The sequence below is a fragment of the Pocillopora verrucosa genome, chromosome 3, assembly GCF_036669915.1.
Source record: "Pocillopora verrucosa isolate sample1 chromosome 3, ASM3666991v2, whole genome shotgun sequence".
Taxonomy (NCBI): domain Eukaryota; kingdom Metazoa; phylum Cnidaria; class Anthozoa; order Scleractinia; family Pocilloporidae; genus Pocillopora; species Pocillopora verrucosa.
This window is the reverse complement of record NC_089314.1, coordinates 26,956,101-26,980,909: the sequence shown is the minus strand read 5'-3', so window position 1 is coordinate 26,980,909 and position 24,809 is coordinate 26,956,101. Positions and strand designations below refer to the sequence as shown.

General features: G+C 36.1%; 1 protein-coding gene across 1 annotated transcript; it reads right to left on the bottom strand.

The window, feature by feature from the left end:
* Positions 1 to 1,392: 1,392 nt before the first annotated feature.
* LOC131772275 (E3 ubiquitin-protein ligase RNF31) lies at positions 1,393 to 24,703 on the bottom strand. Its single transcript, XM_066164652.1, has 25 exons — positions 24,604 to 24,703; positions 23,735 to 23,794; positions 22,653 to 22,717; positions 21,962 to 22,333; positions 20,816 to 21,114; positions 20,162 to 20,740; positions 18,517 to 18,926; positions 16,764 to 16,975; positions 16,224 to 16,355; positions 15,435 to 15,812; positions 14,635 to 14,762; positions 13,637 to 14,086; positions 12,644 to 12,769; positions 11,950 to 12,210; positions 11,029 to 11,298; positions 10,464 to 10,661; positions 9,238 to 9,414; positions 8,866 to 8,964; positions 8,024 to 8,116; positions 7,363 to 7,477; positions 6,711 to 6,835; positions 5,943 to 6,099; positions 5,219 to 5,354; positions 4,838 to 5,006; positions 1,393 to 3,938 (listed from the first exon to the last, which is right to left on the bottom strand). The coding sequence occupies exons 4-25, from the start codon at positions 22,134 to 22,136 to the stop codon at positions 3,762 to 3,764; spliced, it is 4,866 nt and encodes a 1,621-aa protein (XP_066020749.1). The 5' UTR covers positions 22,137 to 22,333; positions 22,653 to 22,717; positions 23,735 to 23,794; positions 24,604 to 24,703; the 3' UTR covers positions 1,393 to 3,761.
* Between the last annotated feature and the right edge of the window lie 106 nt (positions 24,704 to 24,809).

Sequence of the window (24,809 nt, the reverse complement as noted above, 5' to 3'; positions counted from 1 at the left end):
CCAGGCACTGAGTTGGTTATAATAGTATCATATTCAGCAAATTTGAGTAGAATAATTGTTTTAGTAGGATTGCACGCAAAAATAACTCTACCAAAAACAGCTTTTATTTGGTTTGACAAGAAACATTTCATTGTCATAAATGTTATCATAACTTGTAAACAAATCATGTTATACATTAAGAAAACAAATCCTACTTCCTTTTTTGCTACTTACCTTGAAATCGTTTCACATCAAATTTTGTGGCTTTTTCAGTGGATACAAGAGTTGCACTTTCTTTTCATATAGGGATTAACATGATTTCCAGTGCCATTTGGTGTTAATAGGCACAAGTAAATTTTTCAAAGACAACAAAGTTGCACAAGGGTAAGGGTATGGTGAGTGTGATTCATAGTCTTTGAAAAATTTACTAGTGCTTATTTAAACCAAATTGCCAAGAAATCTTGTTACTTGTTCATAATTTGCATGAAAAGTCAAGACTGGCAAAATTTTGACAGCACACATGCTATTGGTAAGTTACACTCGTGTTACAACTTGGCATTCATGTTACATTAAAAAGTGTACATTATTAGTTCTGTTATTCAAGCTCTGAGGAAAACTGTTCTTTTCTAATTCTCATTACCATAGTTCTTACCTTACTTTCCTGACATATTCATTGACCATATTTGTCAGTGCTAGGTCAAGAACCTGGGTAGGTTAAGTTTATAACATGATTCCTTTCTGCCAATCAGAATGCCAGAAATGAAATAAAACATGTTCCAGTTCTCAAGATGTATGTTGCCCATCAAAAGTCACGGAAGATGGCAGAAAGTCAGATTTTTCTCTAAGAGCATCAAAGCAAAAAAATCTAATTGAACAGTGCCTTTGAAATTAATTTGGGTGCATATTCTGAGTCTCAATCATAGTTCTAACAGTGTCAAAAAAGCTGCCAAAGACTTGTTGGGAACTTAAAAGAAACTCCTTCAGCAACTAATGAGTATTTGAAGAACTGAAGAAGAAGAGACCTGGGCCAACTTGCTAGGGTTTTGGCAATGCCAAATGAGACCAAACGTGAGGTATGGGAGGGTGCCGGAATTCAAATGGATATAAGAATGTCTCTTATCGTAGGAAAAATTGTGGGGAGTGGGGGTGGGCAACAAGTGCTGTGTTTAGTGTTTCACTTGACTTATTTTCAGTTGTTATTTTCATCCTGGTGTCTTATTTTGAAGGACTTGAAAGTCAGAAAATGCAGGGTTTATTTTTCCAGAGAGGGTTTGAGGAAAGAATGAAAAGGATGTGATGTCAGAGGCAATTCTTGGGCAGGGATTTAAGGGTCTGGAACTCAATCCCATCAGACCTGTGGATATTTTTATGACTTGTCTGAAACCAAAATAGGATTGCATAATATTTCTCAGCTTGAAGTATTCAGAATTTTTATTTATCTTGAAACTAACATTTTACAAACAACCTTAAAAGCTCAGAATCAATAGTCTGAGTCAAAACTAGATGCCTTAGCCCTATTTCAATTACAATTAGGCTATAACTATCGCATGCATATAAATGATGACACCTTGGCTAATTCCTAACAAAAAGCACACAACCTTAGGTAATGCCATCCTATAAAGGAACTTAAAAATAAGCTCTATTGACTGACACACTCATTCATACTTCTATAAATGACCTTACACTAATTAAAAGAGCTAGAGAAGCTATTCAGCAAATGGAGCATACCATGACCATGTATGCTCCCTATCGAACAATTATCTAAGATTGAAATATAATGAAAAATACATATTATTTGGTTAACATTCAGTAACCAAATCTATAAGCAAAGAATCCTTTTAGGCATAAGGAAATTGTATCCTTTTGATCTTATTTTCTTTTAGCTTTCATGAGATTTGAAACCTCTCTGTTCTACAGCTGCACACAGTAATAAAAGTGTGTTAAGTTCCTTTTCACTTCCATGATACTTACCATGCTTTGAACACATTTCTTAGGATGTCAAAGTTGGCAGGACTTCCGTAACTTGGTGGTAAAATGTTTCATACAACTAGTCCCAAATAAAAAATCTTGGTGGAGCCAATGTAATTATAACCCAACCACCATACTACTTCATACTATAGGAGTTCTGAAATAATCTTCACTCTTTGAATATAACATAGAGGAAGAGCCCTCACCCTAGTGAAAATAAAACAGGGGAAATGCATCTGAGTTAACCCTCTTACTTTCATTCTTGTAAACAATCCTGCATTTTCATATGGTTTTGAATTTATTTTGGGGCTAAGGTAATGTTCAGGAGAAAACCTGACTAGCTTATACTCACCTATTCTGTTTCTAAAATACAGCTTGAAGAGGTGTCAAAGCTAAACAAAAAAAGGACTACCTGTAGTATTTAATGACAAGATATATTGTCGTCAACTACTGTGCTACTTACCTCTTCAAATACAGACATAACATTAATAGGTCTTTTAATTTGCAATTGCTCATTGCTGTCCCTTTCAGCTTTGTTTGCAAACAAATTTGGGTAATTTCAAATCTGAATATAACAGCCTTGTGTACTCATTTAGTACCATAATTTAACTGTTTATAGAGAAAGTGCTCAGATTACAAAACACTCATTAATTATGAAAAAAAGTAAAATAAAATCTATCTGATTAACAGGGTTCTAGATTTCTATTAACCATGCAGGAATAAAATTAACCCATTACACATTGTTATCACTAATTATGGGAAAACTACTTGGATTAAAAATTACCTATTCACAGTAGAAATTCATACCTGATTTAGAGGTTTTTAATATGTCTCAACCACCCAAAAAGAGCGAATGGGTACTAGAGGATAACCTGTGACACACCAGCACTCCTTCCCCAGAGAGTGGCAAAACTACTGTTAACATTATGCTACCAAAACTGGGTACATCATAGGAGCTATTTGCTGGTCAGTCTTGCATGCACACATTTTCTTTTTAGTTGAAGTTGTGGTTATAATAACATTAAATAAATATCATATGTCAAACTGGGCAAGGAGTTGCCAACTGCAAAGCCAAAATACAAAGAAAAGAAAAATCGAGAATTTTCGAAATTAGAATGTCATCCCCAAAACTTTGAAATTTCTGTGCGAGGCATACAACAGCATTTATATAACTTAATATTTAACAACTATAACTACCAAAAATATTTAGCTGCTAAATGCATTCACCAACTAGAAGGCAAGATCTCTCACTAATCTAAAGAAAAAATGCACACAAAAAAATTTATCCTATACATATTCTCAATTAACTCAGAAAAAGAGGCAGAAAAAGGAGTTATGCAGCTGTCTCATGCAATGCATAATAATAGTGAACCTCCAAACTATATAGTACTAGTAATCACATAAAAATTGTTTTTCCACTTCAGTATAGAATAATTGAAATCAGCCCTAAGGAAATAAGATTTCTTGAAAATATCCTGAGGCTTGATTCTATTTTAATAATATTGCTTATTAACTTGAGCTAAAATCATGACAAGATGAATATCCATGTTGCAGTACTACATTACTGTTGAAGTGAAATCAAGTTACTTAATGCTTCTTCACTTATGTCTTTAAAGTTCCCAGATCATAATAAGAATCATAAAACAATTTACCCAATGATCATTGTAGAAATAATAACTGTTCTTTTGAACTATGTACAAGATTATAAGAATATTTACAATCCATACTGGAAGGAAGCTGTGCATGTTTAAACCAAGGCAATTTATTTTTCAAAGAGGTAACAGATCATTTTGTAACCCAAGCGATGTAGAACCTTAAAAACCTTCTACATCAGCATCTTCTTCTTCTTCAAAAAAATTAACATCTTCATCCTCCTCTCCTTCATCACTTTCATCTATTACAGCATTTTGAGCAATATGCACTTCTTCTGCATCATCTAATATTCTTTTTCTTGGAGGTTTTGGTGGCAACATAAGTTCATCCTTAACAGTCTAAAGGAAGGAGAAAGAAGACATTAAGACCACATTAGATGACACTCCACCTTCAGTCAACCACCATTCACAATTTAAGTTATACCATATTGTCAGACTAGCTCTTTTAGCACTATCATTGCAGTCTGTCATGACGAAACTAGCAAATGTAATTACTGGAGCTGTCAATAATATCTGAGGCCACCATCACATTATCAAAAGTAGCTACCAAATGAAAACATTTCCCTCCTCTACCTGACTCTAGCTGTAACATTATAATTTTCAAGAGCAGAATCAGAAGGCTCATTATGATGCAGAATGATACTGGTTCGTTGTAAGGTTGCCAGGGTTCCCAGAAAGTTTGCTGGCACTGGTTAACCCTTTAACTCACAGAGGTGGTTAACAAGTAACTTCTCCCTAAAATAAAAGTTAAGATTATCCCGCTAGCAGGTCATGAGAATATTAAAACTTATCAGATTGTAGTTGTTATCTTGATCTGACACCAAATTCTTGTAACTTATTTACAAGGAAATATGTAGCAGCTAGAGGGGAGAATTAACAATCAGATCTTGTAAGTTAAAGGGTTAAGTCTTCTGTGTGGAGAGGGGTGCTGCAGAGGTTAGGTGTCTTCCCCAAGAACACAACACAATGATCGATCCTAGTCTGAGCATGAACCCTTAGATCTAGTACTAACCAATAAATCCTGCATACCAGACTTCAACCAAATGAAAGAAAGAGTTCAACAATAGTGGAAGTAAATGAGCCACTTGCATCACCTCGCCAATCAAACTCATTCAATAAAAATGTGTGCAAAAATCACTTAACATCTACCATATAAAAATGAGAAGGTAAAAACGTAGCGAGAGTTGGTATGCATCCTGTTTAAAGTTAAGAATACAACTACCAGTCTTTTGTCTTACTTGTAACAGTAGCTGCTGATATTGATTTTCTCTCATTCTGGGTTGCTTTTGAGGCGTTTCCTTAAAGCCTCGCCTTAATACATGGCCAAGGTCTTCAGGTGACATAATGTCAGCAGGGTCTAGCAAGTTGTCATTGACCAGTACAACCAGATACTCCACATAATGCTTTCTGGAAAGTAAACATCAAAATGACACCTAAGGATACATCTATCCAGAGTAGTTCGCTTGACTCAAGGTAGTAAATGTTTGTAGCATTTTAATTTGCAGGACTTTCCTCTGTGTAAAATAGTTTTTGTGGGTTTGAGGACTATCCAAAAATCTGTAAAAATGAAAGCAGGCAGAATTTTCTTTCCATGAGAGAGAAAGTTCTTCTTTACTTACTTGCAAAGCCCTGCATATCCAGCTTGAACTTGTTCTCCACACTCTTCATCACGCAGGCCATCCACGGTTTCTTTCTGCTCACTCACTTTGCAGACCAGAGGTGCAGCTGCTCCTGCTTGAGCTTCATCAACATTACCTTTATTTGAGGAAATAAAACATGTTTATTTAAAACATTCAAGATAAGATTAAGAGAATTGCTCACCTGACCACAAACCTTTATTAACAATGAAAGAAAAGTAGTCTGTAAAAGGATGGGTTAACTTTACTGAAACAAATCATAGATGATTTTCACTCATTGTTTTTTAACTTGGGGGCATAATTTTAGGTTCAGTTTTGTAAATAAAATATTTCTAAAAGAAATAAGCTGGCCTGCTGTCATATGCATGATTTCAGTTGGTTTTAAATAATGACATGAATTGTATTCAAAGTTTTTTATGAGGGAGGGTGTCAGACTGTTGATAGTTAGTCTTCGTTCAGCCTTTAGTTAGTAACTGCAGTGCTGTTTTAATTTCTCACCTGAAGTTGTTCAGTTTTTCCATTTAGCAAAGTTTATCATTATTCTCTGGATTTGCAAACTTGTTTTTCAACACCCTCTTTCATGGAACTACCAACTACCTATTATCTGAAAGGCACTGGTTCAAGCCCTCTATCGGCAAATGCCTTCTCTGGCTTTACTCTTGGTTATTAAATAATGTTAATGTGGATGTGTAAAACTTAAGCTCACCTTGACCTTCTGGTGGGTCTGTATTGAAATCCACATTGTTGTCATTTAACAGCCTCTGCAGTTCTTCTGGCTCTAGATCTCTCAGGTAAAAGTAACAGTCACGTGGGTGGTGAGCATGTAGTCCTCTGACAGTGCATTGATCTGATACAGGACAGTTCTAAAACGGAAAATGTTGAAATATGTTCTACCTGATTAAACTTAAACAATTTCAGTTCAATTTCCATCCTTATCAACTGAAAGTAATGTTGAGTCAAGGAAGACATCTGGTGAAAAAACAGCTGGAAACAGGTCTGGAGTTCCTTTTGACTCCAATAACAAATTGCACTCAGGTTGTTGAAATGTTGTTTTTTATCACTGACAAAAGTCCTATAAAGAACTACTCTCACCTAGAGGATCAGACTGTATGACCAATAGAAGTCAAAATCATCTCCTTGTTTTGAGTTCCACTATTGTACACCATACAACACCTAGCTACAACTTAGGGTGGTACATATTCCCTAGGTTTAGTGTTTAGACCTAATTCCTCAGCAGAAATAACGTGAAAAGACAAACTGGTCTTAATTGACTGCTTCTTTTAACAAGTCCTGTCTTTAACCAACTCATTAAAATAATAAAAAGAAGTCAAACCATAGGTCAAAGCCCATACAAGAGAGTCAGCCATCAATTTCAAATTAGTTCTCAAGCAAAGTAAAGCAAGTTATCTACCAAAGCAAAGAACTCTACTTTCTTCCAGTAAGAGAGTCTCAACTATCAACATCTAGTTTGTACCTGTCTTTCTGCATGAATAAAAGAGTTGTAGCAGCCACTGCAGAATTCATGTGAGCACATGGCACACTTGAAGTGCATACAACCACCCTTGGATAGGTCATACCTGAACTTGCAGTTGGGGCACACTGAAATTGGACAAAAATAAGTTGATACCCCTGACTTGCATAGAGCTAATGAGTGTATTACAATTAATTCATAACTTAGAACTGTTTTTAATTCTTAATTACAGTACAACTACTGTTACTGGGTCACTTGGACAAAACTGACCAACTGCTTTACTGAGACAAACAATGATTCCAACTAGACTCAATGTGCCAGCTGGTACTTAGGACTGAAAAAAGTAACAAAGAACACAGATTTAAATAACATTTATAGCTTGTTTCCTGTAAATATGATTGATCAGTTTTGTGCAGCTAGGGTGACCCGAGTAATACAGTCCAAATGTAATTTAAAGTCATTCAAGATACAACAATCTCCTTGAAAAATGGAAAACAATTTCAATGTTCACAGCGTTGAAATAACAGTGCCTGCTTTATTTGTAGTCAAATCTCCCAAGAAGTGACTAGTTTATCAGGTCTTATTGCTATTTATCACCCATTCTGATGAAATCTTGTTACTGATGTGTTCCAAAATCACAAAATATTTTCTTTACCAATTCCATTCCTCTTCAAGTGGGCTGCCAGTCCTGCTGCTTGAAAATCAGGATCATTTTGTTCCATCCATGCAGTAAACTGTTCACATGTGATACCCTCATGCTGGTCTTCCCACTAGAAGTATTTTAAAGTTATAAGGCAATCAATCTAGCCTAAGTTTAAAACAAAGTCCAGAGTTTAGGCATTCTGAGTAACAAAATTAAATGAAAAATACAGGAGTTATAACAGCTGATTTCATATAATTGTCCCAGGTTTTTACTATAAGCAGAGAGATTAAAGAACTCTACAACTACCAGAATTTTCCACCTAAATTTTAATAGCCTGAGCTAACACTACTTATCTGCTGCTGCTCTTCCTACTGAAATCCCTGTTGTTTTCTGTGTTAGTGACTAACCTTTCAGCAACCAGAGCAGAGGACATCATTAAAATTTTGGTGATGAATTCTGCTCAGAGGGGCTTAAAAATCAGCTAAACTTTGATTGGTAAAAAAAAAAAATAGGTGATGTTTGGCAAGTAAAAAGCTTGTAATGACTTATAAAGGTCTAGCATGTTTAGCTTCAAAAGCAGTAGTACCAGAAAGAGTGTGTAGGGGGCAGCCATGATAACACGATCATTATAAAACTATAATAATTATAGTGCTATTATCACTACTGTTGATACCTTTCGCTTGCATTTGAAACAAGCATATTGGTGACAGTGAGGACATGTCATCTTCAAAATCTCAGGCGTTTCATATATGAACCCTGATGAGCACTAAACAAAACAAATACCAACCAGCTGAGTGTGACTAATGAAAAGATCTGAATCACACCACTTTGTCAGAAACTATCGACATAAAAATATTATTTTATTTCTTCCCAAAATAGTTCAGTAAAAGGGGTAAATGTCACAAAAGAGTACTACACAACAAGCATAAATGTTTCTTATTATAAAATTTAAAATTTTCCAAGATTGCACCAAGATTTAATCTTAGGGTTATATTGACTACCTTTGCAGTGCTCCAGAACATATTTGAGAATCTTCAGTCATGTTTGGAAGTTTGTAGAATGTCTTAAATTTGTAATTTTTGGATGATGTCAAATCCTTTGGAAAATCGCTCCCATTTCACTAAGAAAAAGTTGACAAGTATAAAATACTTTGAGATACCAATTCTCTTATTTTTAGGGTGACCATAAAAACAATATCCACTCTGTAAACCATGCCTAAGGGACCAGATTGAGGTGAATCATTTGAGTTGAAGAGGTCTACAATTAATATTATTGTACACTAGAGGTCTACTTGTTAGTAAACTAAACTCTGAATCAAGTGGTCTAAGTTTTAGCATAACTAGGCTTCATCACAATTTCTGGAAGTTTTCACTTACTAATGGTGGGTCAATTGACACCCATAGCTTCTCTGTAGACTTAAGCAAAGCCAGTTTTAGCTCAATCTAGAAGAAAGCTACTGAACAGATGGGCATCATCATGGGTAAGATAATTTTCTGAAAAAAGGATGTGACTTACATGTGAGCACCACCTGAAGTTGGGCTCCTTTATGAGTGTTCTGTCTCGGAGCTTCCGTTGAAATAAGTCATGAGTTTCTTGATCAACCAGGCCACGGATCTTTATTAAAAAGGAAACAAAGCAATAAACATTGTATATTTTTCATGATGATAAGAATTATATTAACCACACATGGAGAAAAAGTACTAAATGCAGATAGGCTAAAACATTTTCTTCATTTTTTTTCAGCTAGACGGTGTTATTAGCTGATCTTGATAAGCTCATAGTGTACCACAGACAATGGGTTGGGGGAAAGTGCACATAAAAAGCCACCCCATTATATTATTTATTTTTATTTTCTACCTGCTTATTATATTTCATTATTCAGCTTACCATGATGTCAAAGTTATTAAAGTATTCTGTAGCTACAGCTTCATCATCTAAATTTTCAGGTTTCCCACAGACTGGACACACAAGGTGCATTATATTCTTGTCTCGAATAGTAATTGTGATAAACTGTGTGACACAATCTCGGCAAACACTGTGTTGACAATGAAGGAATGTGATCATCTATGAAAAAAGAAAAACATTGTTAAACTCAGACCCTGTATTAATAGGACAGTATAACTGTAGGTATATTCTTCCTCCAAAATTTTCCAGATAAGTGAACACCTGTATATAGTGGAAAACTCTATTAAGCAGATGCAGTACCAAATTTAGTGCTTTTGTGACAATAAACTTGTAAAAATCAGAAAATATGACCAAATTCACATACTGGCATGTGACAGGTCATCAGCTGGCCAATATGAGCACTAATAGGACAGTGTAATCATCTTGCTTCTTTCCCGCAATCATTGAGTAAATGAAAATGTGAATGCAGGGTATTTATTGTTGTTATTAAAGATTTCAATGCATTTGAACTAGAGACTACATTAGCTGCTTTCTAAATTTTCATTCTGCTTTTCAAGTTTTGTTCTGTCTACCCAGACTGGGCATGCAAGTTCAAAATGCTGCTGATTACTCACACTGTTCTATTGGGAATAAACAGTTCAATTCAATTCTATGGCTAATTTGCCATGTATTTAACCAGTATCCTGTATTAAGCAGACACTAGTCTAGAGGGTGTCCACTACAATCTAGAAATACAGATTAGGATGCAACACTCATTGAGTGTCATCATACTTTGATTGTTAAGATAAATTAAAACAAAATCCTCACAAGATGTAACCCTATCACTACCAAGATCTCATTTAGTTATTCTCCTTACCATCTGCCATAATAAAATTCTTAAAATATTATTTGGAGAATTTGGTACTGGATCAACTAATAATCCCCCTATTAATGTAATTCTACATTCCCACCACTTTTTGGCTTGATACTGTTATTTCTTGCAAGGAAAAATTCTGTCTTGGACAACCATCTTTAACTCCTATAAGTGACCAAGACAGAATTTCTACTTACAATACCAATTTACAATATCAACCTGATAAGGAAATATCAATTTGGGGATAATTAGTTGATATAATACTAAATTCTCTCTACCAACATTATAGGAAGTGTATGGTTGAAAGTAAGGAGAATTACAAATTTGATTTGGGGGTTATAGGGTTAAAACACACCTGAGTCCTAGGCCTTTCATCTGTGCACAGTGGGCACTCTTGTTTGAGAAAGCGTAAGCAAATTCTGTAATCCCTACAACTGCGGGCAGCTGTAAGAGAGTCTTCAACTTCAAAGCCATCATCGATTAATCTGATCACAATATCTGCCTTTCCCCAGGACGAAACATCTTTCTCTGCCAAAATGGCTCTAATACGTCGCTGAAACGAACAATCACTGTAAGTTAACTCATTAACAATTCACTCACAGAATAATAAAATTTTAAATACTCTTCATGATGTAGGTATATTAATGTTCAACAAGCAACTACAAACTGTACGTATTTATTGTGTCTAAATACTGAAAAGGCCTATCCAACAACATTGAATACTTACACTTGAAACACCCACAACTTTTTAATTAAGATGTGAACTTTTGTATTGCTCAATCCTTGGTGGAATTTGCCATCTTTACTACTCCTTTAATTTGAGTTGTTCTGTTCACGTTCTGCCCTGTGATTGATACTCATGGTCTGAGCAACATCAGTTTCTGTAAACTTACCATAAATTCTTCAAAATCTAAACTTACGTCTCTGTCTTGACCTCCGTCTTTGACAATTGCTTCAAAGTTAGCTCTGTCTTGAGGGGACTGATTATCAGTCTGTCTTGTCAAAGCCCTGATAATATCTTCTTGAGTTGCTGTTTCTGGAAGACAACTGTTGAGGATTCTTTGTAACATTGGCTGCAATGCCATTTTTTCAAGTTCAAGTATTGCTTTCTCTGTATTGCCCTCAGCAGTATCCAGAGCACTTATACAATCTGTTTTGGCATAAACACCAGCCTGCTGTAATTCTTTTACCTGTTTAGCAAAAGCAAAATATCAAATAAGGGAAGTGTTACAGTTCCTTCTGTCTGCACTGAATAACTTCCATGTTAAAGAACAACTAGCATACCAAAATTAATTAAGCTACCCATTAAACCTCTGCCAAAATATTCAAAGGGAAACAAACACCACTAAAACATTCCAATACAAATGATATAAATTTAAGAAGTTTGTGTAAAAAGTGCCCTGAATGTCTAAAATATTCTCATACACAAGTGTTAAATTCTACAGTTTTCCATAACCTTTTACAACAAATTTCCAATTTTTTTCCACAGGCTGTGCCTACTTTTGTTATTTTCCATCACTTTGCATATTTTCCAGAACCACATTACCTAAACTACCTAGTTTTATCAGGCTGGTTGTTTTATCAAACAAAAGTAATCACCATCCCAGTTAATAGTAACAAAACTCCAATTTCTGTAAGTCTCAAAAACGTTGTGAAAGGAACCCTCAAAAAAAACATTCCATTCTAAAACTTGATATATTACACTTCAGCTGAACTGAACACCAAACTCATTGTGTCATACATTAAGATGACCAGCACAAGTTATACATCAGTTAATCAGGTGAGGATTGAGGAAAGAATTTGCAATGTGATGTCACGCATACAACAGCTCACATAAGTACCTTCTTCTTGCGGTTTTCAATGCATTTACTGGCTGCACGGGAGACTTCCCCAGTGCATTCAATTAAAGCTTCTCTGGCTTCTTCAGGGCTAACATTCCCAATTTCCTGGGAGTTTTCTGGTACACTCAGCTCCACCATGACTCTATGAATTAAATCATACCACATAGTCTGCAGCCAATGGATAGGGCCTTGACGATCTTCTATGCCGAGGATGGATGCTATGTTCACCTCCTCTGCTGTAAAGCCCTCTGTTTCTGCTGCCTATGATGATCAAAATAGATAGATGGACCAGGATTGTAAAATCGCAATTATGAATATCATATTCTTTGCTGTGATTAATAAAACCATCCTCAACAATATCAAATAGAAGAGTGTCGTTGAGAATTCTGAAGTGAAAGGCTTCAAAAGCTTGTTAAATTTTTCAAAGGAAATTTGATAGCTGAAAAAATTGAGATACATGTATATCTATAATTGGCCATCAGTGTGATTAATTTCCTCCATTATAAGCATCATAAAGTATCCTTATTAACAGAACTCTGCTAAAACACAAGCAATTATGTCAAATAGGAAGTATACAAAACCTTTGTCAGATAAGAAGTAATATGTCATTGATACTTTGTTTCAATCCTGGACATAGACAATTTTCTAGGATCAAAACAATATCAAGAATACATAAACTGAATGCATATTTTACCTTTAGCCATTCAACATAACGAGCTCCAGCTATGTAAATCTCTTCTTGATGCCGACGGGAAGTTTCATCTACTGGTGTGGGAACTGGAGGTGGGAGAGGGTAGTTTCCAGTTGCTGCTGGATTGATCTGTTGAAGAAAAAAAAGTGTTCAGCAGCAATTATACAACAGTAGAGAGTGAAGGCAATTATATGAAAGTAGAGAGTGAAGGCACAAGTCTCAGTAACAGTAAACATGCTTTTGAATGTTTCAGCAATGGTACTATCTGTTTCAGACATAGTTTATGCTTTTCTTTTTTTTTGCTTTTTTTTACTTAACTGTTTTATTGTTATTGTTTTTTTTCTAATGAAGACAAATCATGTCTTTGCAACTCTTTAACCTCTTAACTCCCAAAGTGATCAACATGCAACTTCTCTCTACAATATCCATACAATATCCAGCAAACAGGTAATGAGAATACTCAAAGTTATCAGGTCGTTGTTATCTTGATATAACATTAAATTCTTGTAACTGATTTACAAACAAATGTGTAGCAGCTAGAGAGAAGAATTAATATTCACATCTTGAGAGTTAAAGAGGTTAAAAACAAAAGTTAGAAAAACTACACTTTATTTAAGTGAACGCAATGTAGCTTTTGCCTTTGTTCTGACTGACTATGATGACTTAAGTTTTGTTTTACCACATTTAAATGAAATTACCTTTGAATTTTTTCAAGAAGGTGGAGAGGAAGGCTGCTAAGTAATTGTTCAAATCAAATTATTTTAACCCTTTCACTCCCATGAATGACCAAGACAGGATTTTCCCTTATAATATCAATACAATATCAAGCAGGAAACGTGTTGAGAATAAAAAATGTATCCATTAGGAGATTATAAGTTGATTCAAAACCAAACTCTCAGAACTAACATCATTAGCATTGAATGGCAACCAGTAAGGAGAATTCCTAATGAGATCTTAGGAGTGAAAGAGATAACAGGAGAATATTAAATTTCATACCTCTGGAGCTACACCTGTTGCACCAAATTGATCTACAAATGGAGGTGGGGGGACAAATCCATGTGGATCATGAAGCACATCAGGGTATCTGGGAAAACCAGGGTTTACACCTGGATAAACCATTCCAGTTTGATTGAGAATTCCCCCCTGGCCTGGACTAGTCACACCTGGAGGGGCAGGACTTCTCAAAGGAGGACCTCCTGGTACAAATGCTACTGCCTCCCAAGGCTGGCCTCCTGATGGGATGGTGTTCCCAAGGAGTGGTGCAGCAGGTGGTCCCATGGGGTTACCTCTTTGTGGTGCTTGCCAATTGGCTGGGCTCCCTGTTGGTGCGGCAGGAGAATTTGGCAGGTCTGGTTTTCTGGTTAGCATAGTTACAGCAGTGATTTGTTGACTGGTTATTTCCATGGCCAGATTAGTAACAGTGCGGGGTGGATATGCTTTCTCCGTCTTTGATTTAAATAATAGATAATAATAATTAATAAAAATAGTCTCTACCAGAGGGTGTAGATAACAGTCACAGATCCACACAATAGAAGTACTTAGTAGCTTGCAGTCTTGCTATTAAGGCCAATTTCCTTACTTCAGTATCCCATTTCAGAATTTTGACCTTGAAACATAGTGTTTGTTACACTACAAAGTACCTTACTTTCAGGGAAAGAAAAAATATGTTATAGAATTGACTACTTGTTTTAATCTGTGAGTGGTTTATTGAATAATGGTTCATTCACATAGGAAAACAAAGCACCACTTCAACTGCAAATTTAAGACAAATTGTAAATAAGATTACTTTTATTACTATAAATAAAAAAGAAAACTAAGGGAATAGTTTTAATTCCTGCTTGCTCCTTAAAAAGGAAAATGTCACCTTTAGCTTACTGAATTTATTTGAGGAATAGCTGTGAAGCATTAAGAAAACCTATTTTTTAGAAAATGAAATTTAATAAAAACTTAACATAACTATGAAATAACATTAAGTTACCAAGCTGAATTCTTACCAGATTTCTCACAGGCTTTGTCTTCTTAGGAGGTAGTGGAGTAGTTCTTGATTTAAAACACATCTCACAAATTGTTCTATTTCTATTGAGATATGTGCAGAATTCACATGCCCAGTTCTGGTCAGAGTCTATTGAAATGTGAAATATAAACACCTTACTTCGTGGTTTAGCATAATTCATAATACAAGCAGATAGTCTGTGAGTTGTGTGGTACTTTTCTGACCCCATGGGGGGGGGGGGGGGAGGGCAAGCAAAGGGAGAAGAAGAGCAAAGAAAAATACAAACAATGAGCTAAGTGTCCACTAATATCAATCACAATTAAAGATTGGGATGTGTCAATCAGCTTTGATGTTTATTCCCCTATTTTTTAGCTACAGTTATCAGCGCAGTTTGAGCCAGAGGAGAGTAAAATTACAGTTACTGTAACTGTTGTGGTTGGAGTTAACATGGAGTTTGTGTTCACTGAGTTTGAGTTATGTGGTAGTAAATGACTGAAATTAAAAAATGAGGTCGCATCCAGGAGAAATTGGATTTAGTTTGAGTCAGAGAGCATTTGAGTTAACCCTTTATCTCCCAGAAGTGATTAACATAAAACTTCTCCATACAATATCCATACATTATTCAGCAAACAGGTAATAAGAATATTCAAACTTGTCTGGTAGAAGCTGCCATCTTGATCTAGCTTCAAGTTCTCATAACTAATTTACAAGGAAATGTGTAGCAGCTAGAGGGGAAAATTAAGAATCAGATCTTAAGATTTAAGGGTTAACTGAGCAAGTTTGAGGTACTCATGCACACACCTTCATCTGTGAAAAAAGTATTGGCTCTTGTTGCTGACATGGCATTCTCACTTGCTTGTGACTCATGAAATTGATCTGTACTTCTTGCTGGATCTTGAGCAGCCAAACCAGGGGAAGGGAAATTTCTTACATCAACAGACCCTTGCCTCTGTGGTGATGCTGACTGGTTTTCAGGCTTAGTGTCAGATTTTGCTGGAAGAGGTTTCTTACAAAATGAGCAGGTCTTATTACCACCAGAGTTTAGGAAGAAGCAGTTAGGACAGGACAGGGCTCTGTCTTCCTCTGAACTGGTAGGTGGTGTACTTATTGGTGTCCTTGATTCAACTGGCGTTTTGAGTTTTGCTGTCTTTGGCTTGTGTGGTGGCAAGGGAGGTGGGGCTTAACAGACAGAAATTAAGAATTACTTCTGTCAATAATGAATCAAATACTGTTCACCTCAGGTGAACTATTAAATTAAATGTGAAAATTTAAAGTCTGTTCAAAAATCATAGATCTGAATTCAAGAATGGCATTTATGGCTATGGTGACTTGTGGAAAATGACCTCTAATTTTCCAAACTTTATCATAATTCTTAAATTAGCACTCTAATCAAAATATCACTAATTGAGTATTCTCTGTTGTGACTCAGGCTGTTATGATGATTGTCTTTGTTATTAATGGCCACCGTCTTTACTATGGTTTTTGTTTTCAACGCTTAAGTGCAAACAGCCCTAATCATAATTTTTGAAAAGGTCCTGTTTGGAAAAACCTGTCTAAAAAAACATCTTTTGAGCAAAGAACAATTCATACCCTCATCTGCTGTGTAGTTTCTATCATTTTCATCAATCCCCCCCTGAGAACTTCCCTGAGTTGTGCCAAAAGATGGTGGCATAGGAGGCGGCCTCAATATTGGTCTTGTTTGATCCTGGATTTGATTTGATCCTGGAGAGAAAAATATCAACATAGGCTAAACTAACTCAAATCTGCATTCACAGTACAAGAAATTGGCTAAATTTGGGCCCACACATTGTTTAAGACCAAATTGAAAGTATTTTCCTGTTCCTTTGGAATCTAGCTCATCCTAGGAATAAAGACTTGATGAAATTCTTCTGTATAATGTATCAGAATCAATGCAGGCTTCCAAAGATAATTAAAGCTGTAAGATTTACAGAAGAAATCAATGGCACCTTGTATTTCTTGGTAATTTCCATAAATACATCTTACAAAACTCAATAGTTGAAACATGATAATTAACAATTGATTCAAGGAATTAAAAGCTATATCTAGGCCTTTAAATCTGCTCCCATCTCTATACAACCATCAAGAACATGCATTGTGGAAGGACCTCACCTCTTATCCCAGTTTGTGTGGCTGGTTGTTGAGTTACAGCTGCAGAAGAGGGAGGTCGGTGTATGCCTGTGTTCTGTTGCACCTGAGGAGTGGAAGTTACAGGTTTTGGGGGTATTGAGGGTTGACGAACTTCCTCATAAGGTTCAGGTGTTTTAGGAGGTTGCTTGATGTTTCGCCTTGGCGCAGGTACAGGCCTTGGTCTAGGTGTGGGTCTGCAAAAATGAAAAATGCATCACACTCTCTAAAATTTAGAAGACTTATGCATAGACAATTTGGAAAAATAGTTATAATGACTCTTCAAACATTTGTTAATCCATTCAACTGAATCCATTGCTCAGTCAGACTACATCAGTCTTGAGAACCTGGCCATCATAAACTCTAATTGATTTAATATCATGACCATGTGATCCCTTCAGTACAAAGATAAGTTTTTTTTTTCTACCAAGATGCTCATCTGTATCAAACACTTATCAAAGCCTACAGAGCAATAAGACCTTCCTCTAACTAGTTTGTCAGAGTTATCATTGATAATGATTGCTGTCATTCCCTTTGTAACAAACTTTGCCTAACTTCCAGGTTACCCTAGAAATAGGCAAACATATATCTTGTCCAGGACGTTAACACATGTTTGATTCTCCTTTGATTTACATCTTACCAGGTACAATAGGAAGTCAAAATATTCATGTAAAATATCAGGATGTGGAAGTTACAAATAAAGCTTCCAAATCCAGATATGATGTGAGTTAATTTTACTTTTAAAAATACATCCTGTTTGTTTTATCACTCAAATATGAATAGCTCTTGTGAGAATCTTGCATTTTTGTTTTGTCTTGTTGTTTAAGCATATTCAAAAATAATTTACAATCCCTCTCTGATGTTAATGTAATTGTTGTGTTACCCAATGGGAACTGATTTTCACGGAGTTCCCCTCAAAATCACCTTCAATACCCTTGGATCTACAGTTAAAAAGGACTGTCTAAATAGGGGACAACTACCATAGCCTAAGGAAAGACATTCCCTCAGTAGACATCTTTGTCAGAGATCCCAATTAAGACAAACTGTATGGGTTTTTCCCTAAGGAGGAAAACATTCCTGAGGAAAATACACTGTTCTGATTGGCTATAATGACTACCCTCTATTATTGAAACTGAGTACTAATAAAGTCATAAACAGTAAGTAGTAACTCATAGCAGACATGAAAAGCCAGTTATAGCTTTTATATAATCGTTTGTTACTGTTAAAAGAATGGCTTTAACTGAAAACTTTACCAAAGACCAGGATAACAATTTTGCATATTAAATGTAGCAACGTGTGCATGTGCTGTTGTTGTGTATTTTGTGTAGTTTAGTGTTCACATTTTATTTTTTTTTTATGAAAACATTTCACCAATGGCTAGTCTGTTTCTTGAATTTTGTCATAGTTTTGATTAAACACAAAAAAATAATTGGAAACAGGATTTTGCATAGTCTGTCTGTAATCATACTTGTTTGCAAATCTGACTCCTGCATCCTAGCCATTCAGTTTTGATAATCACTTGTATGATCATAGACCAAATTGGACTCCACTCAGTCAGGTCTCTCAGCTGAATACAGGTTCATTTCATGGTGAACATTGGAGGACAAAAGTGAGACCTTGGCTAGTGTCAGCTTCATATAGTTTTCAGAATACCATAAATATTCAAAGACAATGTTGTCAGTGTATATTTTCTGTGTTATCGGTGACTGAAATGCAGCAAAAAGAACTCTCCCCATACCTTATTCCATTAGTTGGATTTGTGGCTGTATTAGACAGAGCAGTTCTCTGATTCTGTGGTACTGGAGAGGAAGGAGCAGCAGTAGCAGCAGCACTGCTTGGTGGCCGATCTGTTGATGGAGTGCCTGTGTCTGTGGGTAGCTGGGTCCTGACATGATGTTGACGAGAAGCATGCTTGTGATACAAACCATCACATGGAACACAAAAGGTGTCTTTACACTCTTGGCACAACTTAGTTGCAATAGATTCTCCACATATACGACAGTCAGCATTAGAGGAAACCTGGGTATGAGAACCCCCACTTGCTTGGGCTTGGTCAATACCATCTTCGGCATCTTCATATTCAGAATCTCCTTCACTTTCAGCATTCCGTTCAGAAACTTGCTCTTCAACTGTGGCCTGTTCTTTATGCTAAAAAAAGTCCAAAAATTATATGATTGGTCTAAAAAAACTTGCACAGCCATCTAAACCAATCAAATGCAAAATTAATACTTATCCCAACTTGGTCACTCATGTTTTCCTGTGCTTCAAGCAGGTTGCCTGTTTTTACTTTGAGTTCTTACTGTTTAATGATGATGTTAACTTTTTCCTGATAGGTCTTTGTGGTAACTTTAAGTTTTAGTTTTTCAATGTTCTAATAAAAACTGCTCTATCCACTGTTGCATTTAGTTTCCTTTTCTGACAAAATGACGCTATATTGAGTTCTCCTGATAAGTCTTTTTCAGCCAAGAATGCCAGATCCATTCCTAGTTTCCAAAGTAAGGAGATACTTATAACATGGCTTACTCCCTCTAAATGGAAATTATTTACTTAGCAGTTTAACCCCCCTTCACAGAACCTGGTACCTTGGGTGAAGAGACATGAATCATAAGAATTAAGACACTTTTGTAAAAATATTACAAAAAATCTCCGAAACAGAACTTTAAGCTGAATCTCTACAAACCTGAATATTTTCCATTAATATTCTGCACTACCCTTTATGACTTAAATTTCAAGCTTTGAGGAGGAGTACAAGTAAAGTCACAATACACCCAGTGATTGCTTCCCTCCCAAAATTATTCTGTTGATCAATAGAGTGAAGGTGAGGGAAGAGTGTCAATTTACCAAGATAGGTCTAACAAGTATTAACTCTTTCAAAAACAAAACATCTCTCTTTCTCTTCTCTTGGCTGACAGAACTTTTTTCAGCTGACTCTTCTACCTGTTTTAGCAACCCTTATTGAAAACTTAATTGGAAAGTTTTACTGCTGACTGGGGTCTTAATCAGAAACTCCGTAGGCAACAAAAGTGAAGTACCGGTATTATATGAAGAACAAATAACTTGCAACAAAAGCATAGCCTCCCAATTTCAGACTTTGCTCTGTTGCAAAATGCTACTCATCCTTTTAAAGAATTTGAGATATGTTCCTTATAAAAAGTAATTGGCAGAGTTATGTGAAGCTGCCAAATTTCTCCTTCTAGTGACCTCTTTGACATTAGGGTGAAAATTGTTAGCTTGGAGAAACATCTTAACACACAACTTTTTCACTTCATTTGCTGTTAATGAGACTTCCTTACAAGAGCCCCTGGTGGATGCTGGTTCCAACAAATTTAAACACCACTATTTCAAAGTCTTTCCATCTGCAATCCAAGATTTCTCAGTCTCACCTTTTCTTGTGGTGGAATGGGGGACCTTCCCCCTGGTCTCCGTGGTGATGGTGTGGGTGGAGATTGGGGAGTTGGGTTCCTTGCACTGGTTGGAGTTGGCTGACTAGGTCTTGAAACACTAGATTCTGTGCTTGCCAGAGTAGGAAGCGGAGGCCTAAATACCCTTGGTGGAAAACGCTGTGGATATGATCGTGGAAAGGTGGCCTGAAACAACCTAGGAAGTTCCACTTCTTCCTGTGGGACTGGTGGGTCCATCTCATAAAATGGATGCTTGTTTACCAGCAGAGTGTCAATTTCAAACCTAGCAAAGAACAAATCTGTTGCCAGGTCTTTCAATTTGGCAACATTAGGCTCAGGTACATTTGCAGGGAAGGCAACACCATCAGAAATATCTTGCGTGTATCCCATTTGTGATAAAATATCACGACTACCAATGAGTCGACCAACATGAAGTTGGACGAGAGAACTCGTAAACTTCACATTCCGCCAGTAAGGAGGACGATTTTCCTTGATCAAATTGGAGGCATATTTTTCTAAGATGCCTAAGCCTTGTGTTAAATGAAGGAACCGAGGTTTCTCCTAAAATGGAAAAAAAAATGCATTTTAACCACAAAACCTACAACTGGAATACTCACAGTATAATTCTATACTTACTGCATTAGCCTCAAACACTCTCCAAATATCAAGTTCAATATACTTTCTCTCAATATCCACATCCATATTCAAGACCAGTGAGCACTTCTCCAGCAGTGTCTGCAGAGAAGGATCAGTCATCTGCACAAATTCCCTTACTACATTCGCCCTGTTCATTCTCAACTGAGCTTCTTTCTGTTCTTCAGTGAGATGGTAAAATCTTGCTGCATTTTCCAGAGGAGTTTGCCTTCTTCTGACTGTTATATCTATAGTAGGTTCTTCAACATGATTGGATTGTTCTGATGGCATGTTTACAGGCCCTGAGGCAAATCAAAGATCAGAGGAACATTTATTCTTAGTGTCAATGTAAAAGAGTAAAAATAATAATAAAAGTCCAGTCATACTGGTAATTTAATTTAAAAAAAACATCTTTATCACGGGAAATATGAAGCTGTTTGAAACTCATCCCACATGAGATAAAGTGACCATGGCAATATCACAAATTGATGAAAGCATATTTCATGAATTATTACCAAAAAATTGTCAGAAACAGCAAGCATCTCTTTCATTTTAGCAAATTAATAAGCATGATTAATCTTCTGCTGAGAAAACAGAGATCCCTACATGGGTAACACGTGATAATAAAACAATCATGATTACTTAATTATTTTAAGGAGGTTATTAGAGTAGTTGGTTATGGTCAATACCAATTTATGTGAAAAGCTGAATTATACACACATTTTGGATCTTACTTATGATCTATTGGAGGACAGACAGATAGATGACTTCACCATAAACAACCTTTTCCTTTTCCAATTTAAAGAAACAAATAGATTCCATGTTTCCATGGGTCTGAACAGAAATGGATCACACAAAAGGTCCAAATGTGGTAAGAATGTCAGTGACACACTTGGCTGTGCTTTGTGTGCCACTTTTTTGTTCTTACCATGTTTTGACGTCATCTGTGATCTGTTATTGAACAGATATATGGGAACATGGAACCTTTTTTTTAACTTTGTACATACTAAATAATGAAATGCTAGAGGCTTAACAAATTTGTGGTAACTAAAATTAAAAAATAGCTAAGCAATGCCTACAAGATAAGAAGAAGTATAACACTGAAAGCTCAGAAAAATGCATGACTTGGTAAGGATATCCAGCACTTACTATGCACAAGTCTCTCCCCAGGGTTCCCACTTCTTGTCAGGGTACCATCCGGTGCATCATAAGCTAAACCAACATTCCATGGAGCAGGAGACTCAGATAGAGAAGTACCTAAGTCAACGGCTGCATTTCCATCAGAAAGGTGGTTTTGTTGTCTTGGAAAGTTCCTACTTTCCATTATCTTCAAATTTATACAGTTGTGTGAAAATTGTCTGTATTGTTAAGACAGGTCATGCAAAACTGTCTATTAATGTGATTATCAGTAAGGTAGATTTGAACTCGTGAACTTGTGATTTGAACTAATGATGTTGCCAGATTAAAAAGAGAATACTCCACAATCTTCTTCATATAGGTTCTTCATTGATCTGTCCTCAACTACAAAATAATTCCAAAAAGAGTGGTTTTTAAATTCTCTGAGCACTAATTGGTACAGACCTTAAGGTAGTAGAGATCCCAAAAACAGATTCCTTGAATTCTCTTGACTTGGGCCATTTCCTTATACGTGGAGCCAGGAGAAGAAGGAAACAGGCTATTTTCCATACATCAAAGCAAGACTTGTTTGAAGACCTGCTTCTAATGGTTTTGAGTCCTTTAACTAGTTTCTTAGTCATTCTGTCATGGAGTTATATGTTCATTTATTTGGGGAGTTTAAGGGTTGACACGAAGCAGATTTACAACACTACTCTGACATTACCTCTTCACTTCATTCTGATGATAACTCTCCCTTGGTTTGTTGAAACATCAGTTCTCAGGACAACCCTAAAACAGACAATCAGATTTCAAGACCAGATTATGCTTATGTTAAGTGTCAGCTCAACAGATAAACCAAATAAATGCAGTCCTTGGGATCTATAATCCTTCATTATATTCTGAATCTTAACTTCCTGGTTTCACTGATTACTGACTCTTAACATCCTATGCTGGAATCTACATCCTTAAAGAGCCTTTTGCACAAAATTGTAATTCCTTGTGATTATGATTAAGACTGTTGAGTAATTTGCATGAACTATGTCTAAACAACATTACAACGTAGAATAAAAGGGATGGTAAATTTTGAGCATGGTAAAGAAATACAGAATTCTGAGTCCCCATTAGGATTCAAATCTCACACCTTTGGATTCTGTGCTCCAATGCTCTACCACTGAGCCACAGAGACTCTACTGTGAGCAAGGTCTATTAGAAAGTTCATATGACACACGTCCTGCAAACTGCTTTGAGCAGCAATGTTGATAGCATTATGTTTGTTAATAGAATAAGAGAGATGCTATTAAAGTTTCTCTTATTCTACTTACAAACATGATGCTATTGACATTGCTGATCCTTGCAGTTTGCAGGATGCACATCACATGAACTTCGCAATAGACCTTGCCCGCCATAGAGTCTTGGCTCAGAAGTAGAGCATCAAAGTGTAGAATCCAAAGGTCTGAGGTTCAATTCCTATTGGTGACTCAGAATTTTTTCTTTGTCCCATGCTTGTGACAAGACAAAAAACATCTTTCTGAACATTACAACATGTTTTCAATTTGTTGGCCAAGTTTTAAGACTATAAATTGATATATTCATTACTAAGACTAAGAACCTGAATGGCTTCAGTTGGTTTTAAGAATGAATCAAGTAAATAGACAAGTGTTTGAGTCATATATTTCCATACTGTTACACACAGTTTGAGGAAAAAGAAATCAGAGTTCAAAGTTTTCTACCACTTACATCCCAATAATTACAAGGTGGACCTCAGTGGCCATGTCTTCTGTAGTTGCTCTATCTAATTCAACATACCTCACTTTTCTTAGCACATCGACACTTGTAATTACTGTGGTCATGGAGTTACAAGGTATTCTGCATTTAATGAAAATGACTGCATTCAATTGTCATTACAAAAATTTAAGTTGTATGGTCGTGAAATACCTCACAACTGAAATATGCACTTAGAATATGCACTAATGTTGGGCTGTAACGGGTAAAACAGGGTAATTTAGTAACATCAACTGAGTTAATAATGAAAATTGGTCACTGTAAAGAGTTTAAAAGCTGACATTTCAAGCGTTAGCCCTTCATCGATTGCTTTGACGAAGGGCTAATACTTGAAATGTCAGCTTTTAAACTCTTTATTTTGGTCCATTTACGTTAGAACTCAGTTGATAATACTAAATTACTCTGCTTATACCCCACTTTTCAAGTCATGAATACATCTTATTGCAGTTGCTATGAACCAGCTGGGTGTTCAAATTCTCCTGTAATTCCATAATAGCCTTACTAAAGGCCAATAGGAATAGCTTTGCTTATAGCCAATAGAATTACTAGAATTACATAGATGTAGAAATGGAGACTGCACACAATAAACAGAAAGAGAAGCGTGGGCCAAACAGTGCATTCAGTCTTAGGTTCAATTGATTTTGCTGTTGATTTCATAATCTTGTACTGCGTACACCCACTCACTCATCCTTCTTTTGCCACCAAAGCAAAAGTACTTAAGCTACTGGTTTAAATATGCAGCAGTGTATATGTAACGTAATTGTGAAGACTTCAACAAAGTTAGTCTCGATCCGTAATTGTGACGACCAACTACGCTAGCTAAATGACAATTCTATCTCACGGTATATTTATTGGTAAAGAATTTTACCAAAAAGATTAAAAAACCTACTCACCAGCAGTTTCCCTTTTCTTTCACTATGACGATGATCCTAGAAAACACATTGTCTCATATTCCTAGAATTTGGGAAAATTCCCATACCACCTCCACCACAAGAACGAACCAATCGGCAAGAAACATTTCGGGGAACCCCCTTTCCCGAAACCAATCGTTAACTAGCGGAAATGGTTGCGGATGAAAGCCTCCAAAAGGCCAGGTTAC

What these genes read in the sequence shown, in the direction of transcription:
- LOC131772275 (XM_066164652.1), bottom strand. Translation starts at nt 22,136, where the DNA reads ATGGAAAGTAGGAACTTTCCAAGACAACAAAACCACCTTTCTGATGGA. An exon ending in CTTGAAGAGGAATGGAATTG is followed by an intron (nt 6,836 to 7,362) that starts GTAAAGAAAATA and finishes GTCCAATTTCAG; the next exon opens with TGTGCCCCAACTGCAAGTTC. An exon ending in GGATATGCAGGGCTTTGCAA is followed by an intron (nt 5,007 to 5,218) that starts GTAAGTAAAGAA and finishes TTTACTTTCCAG; the next exon opens with AAAGCATTATGTGGAGTATC.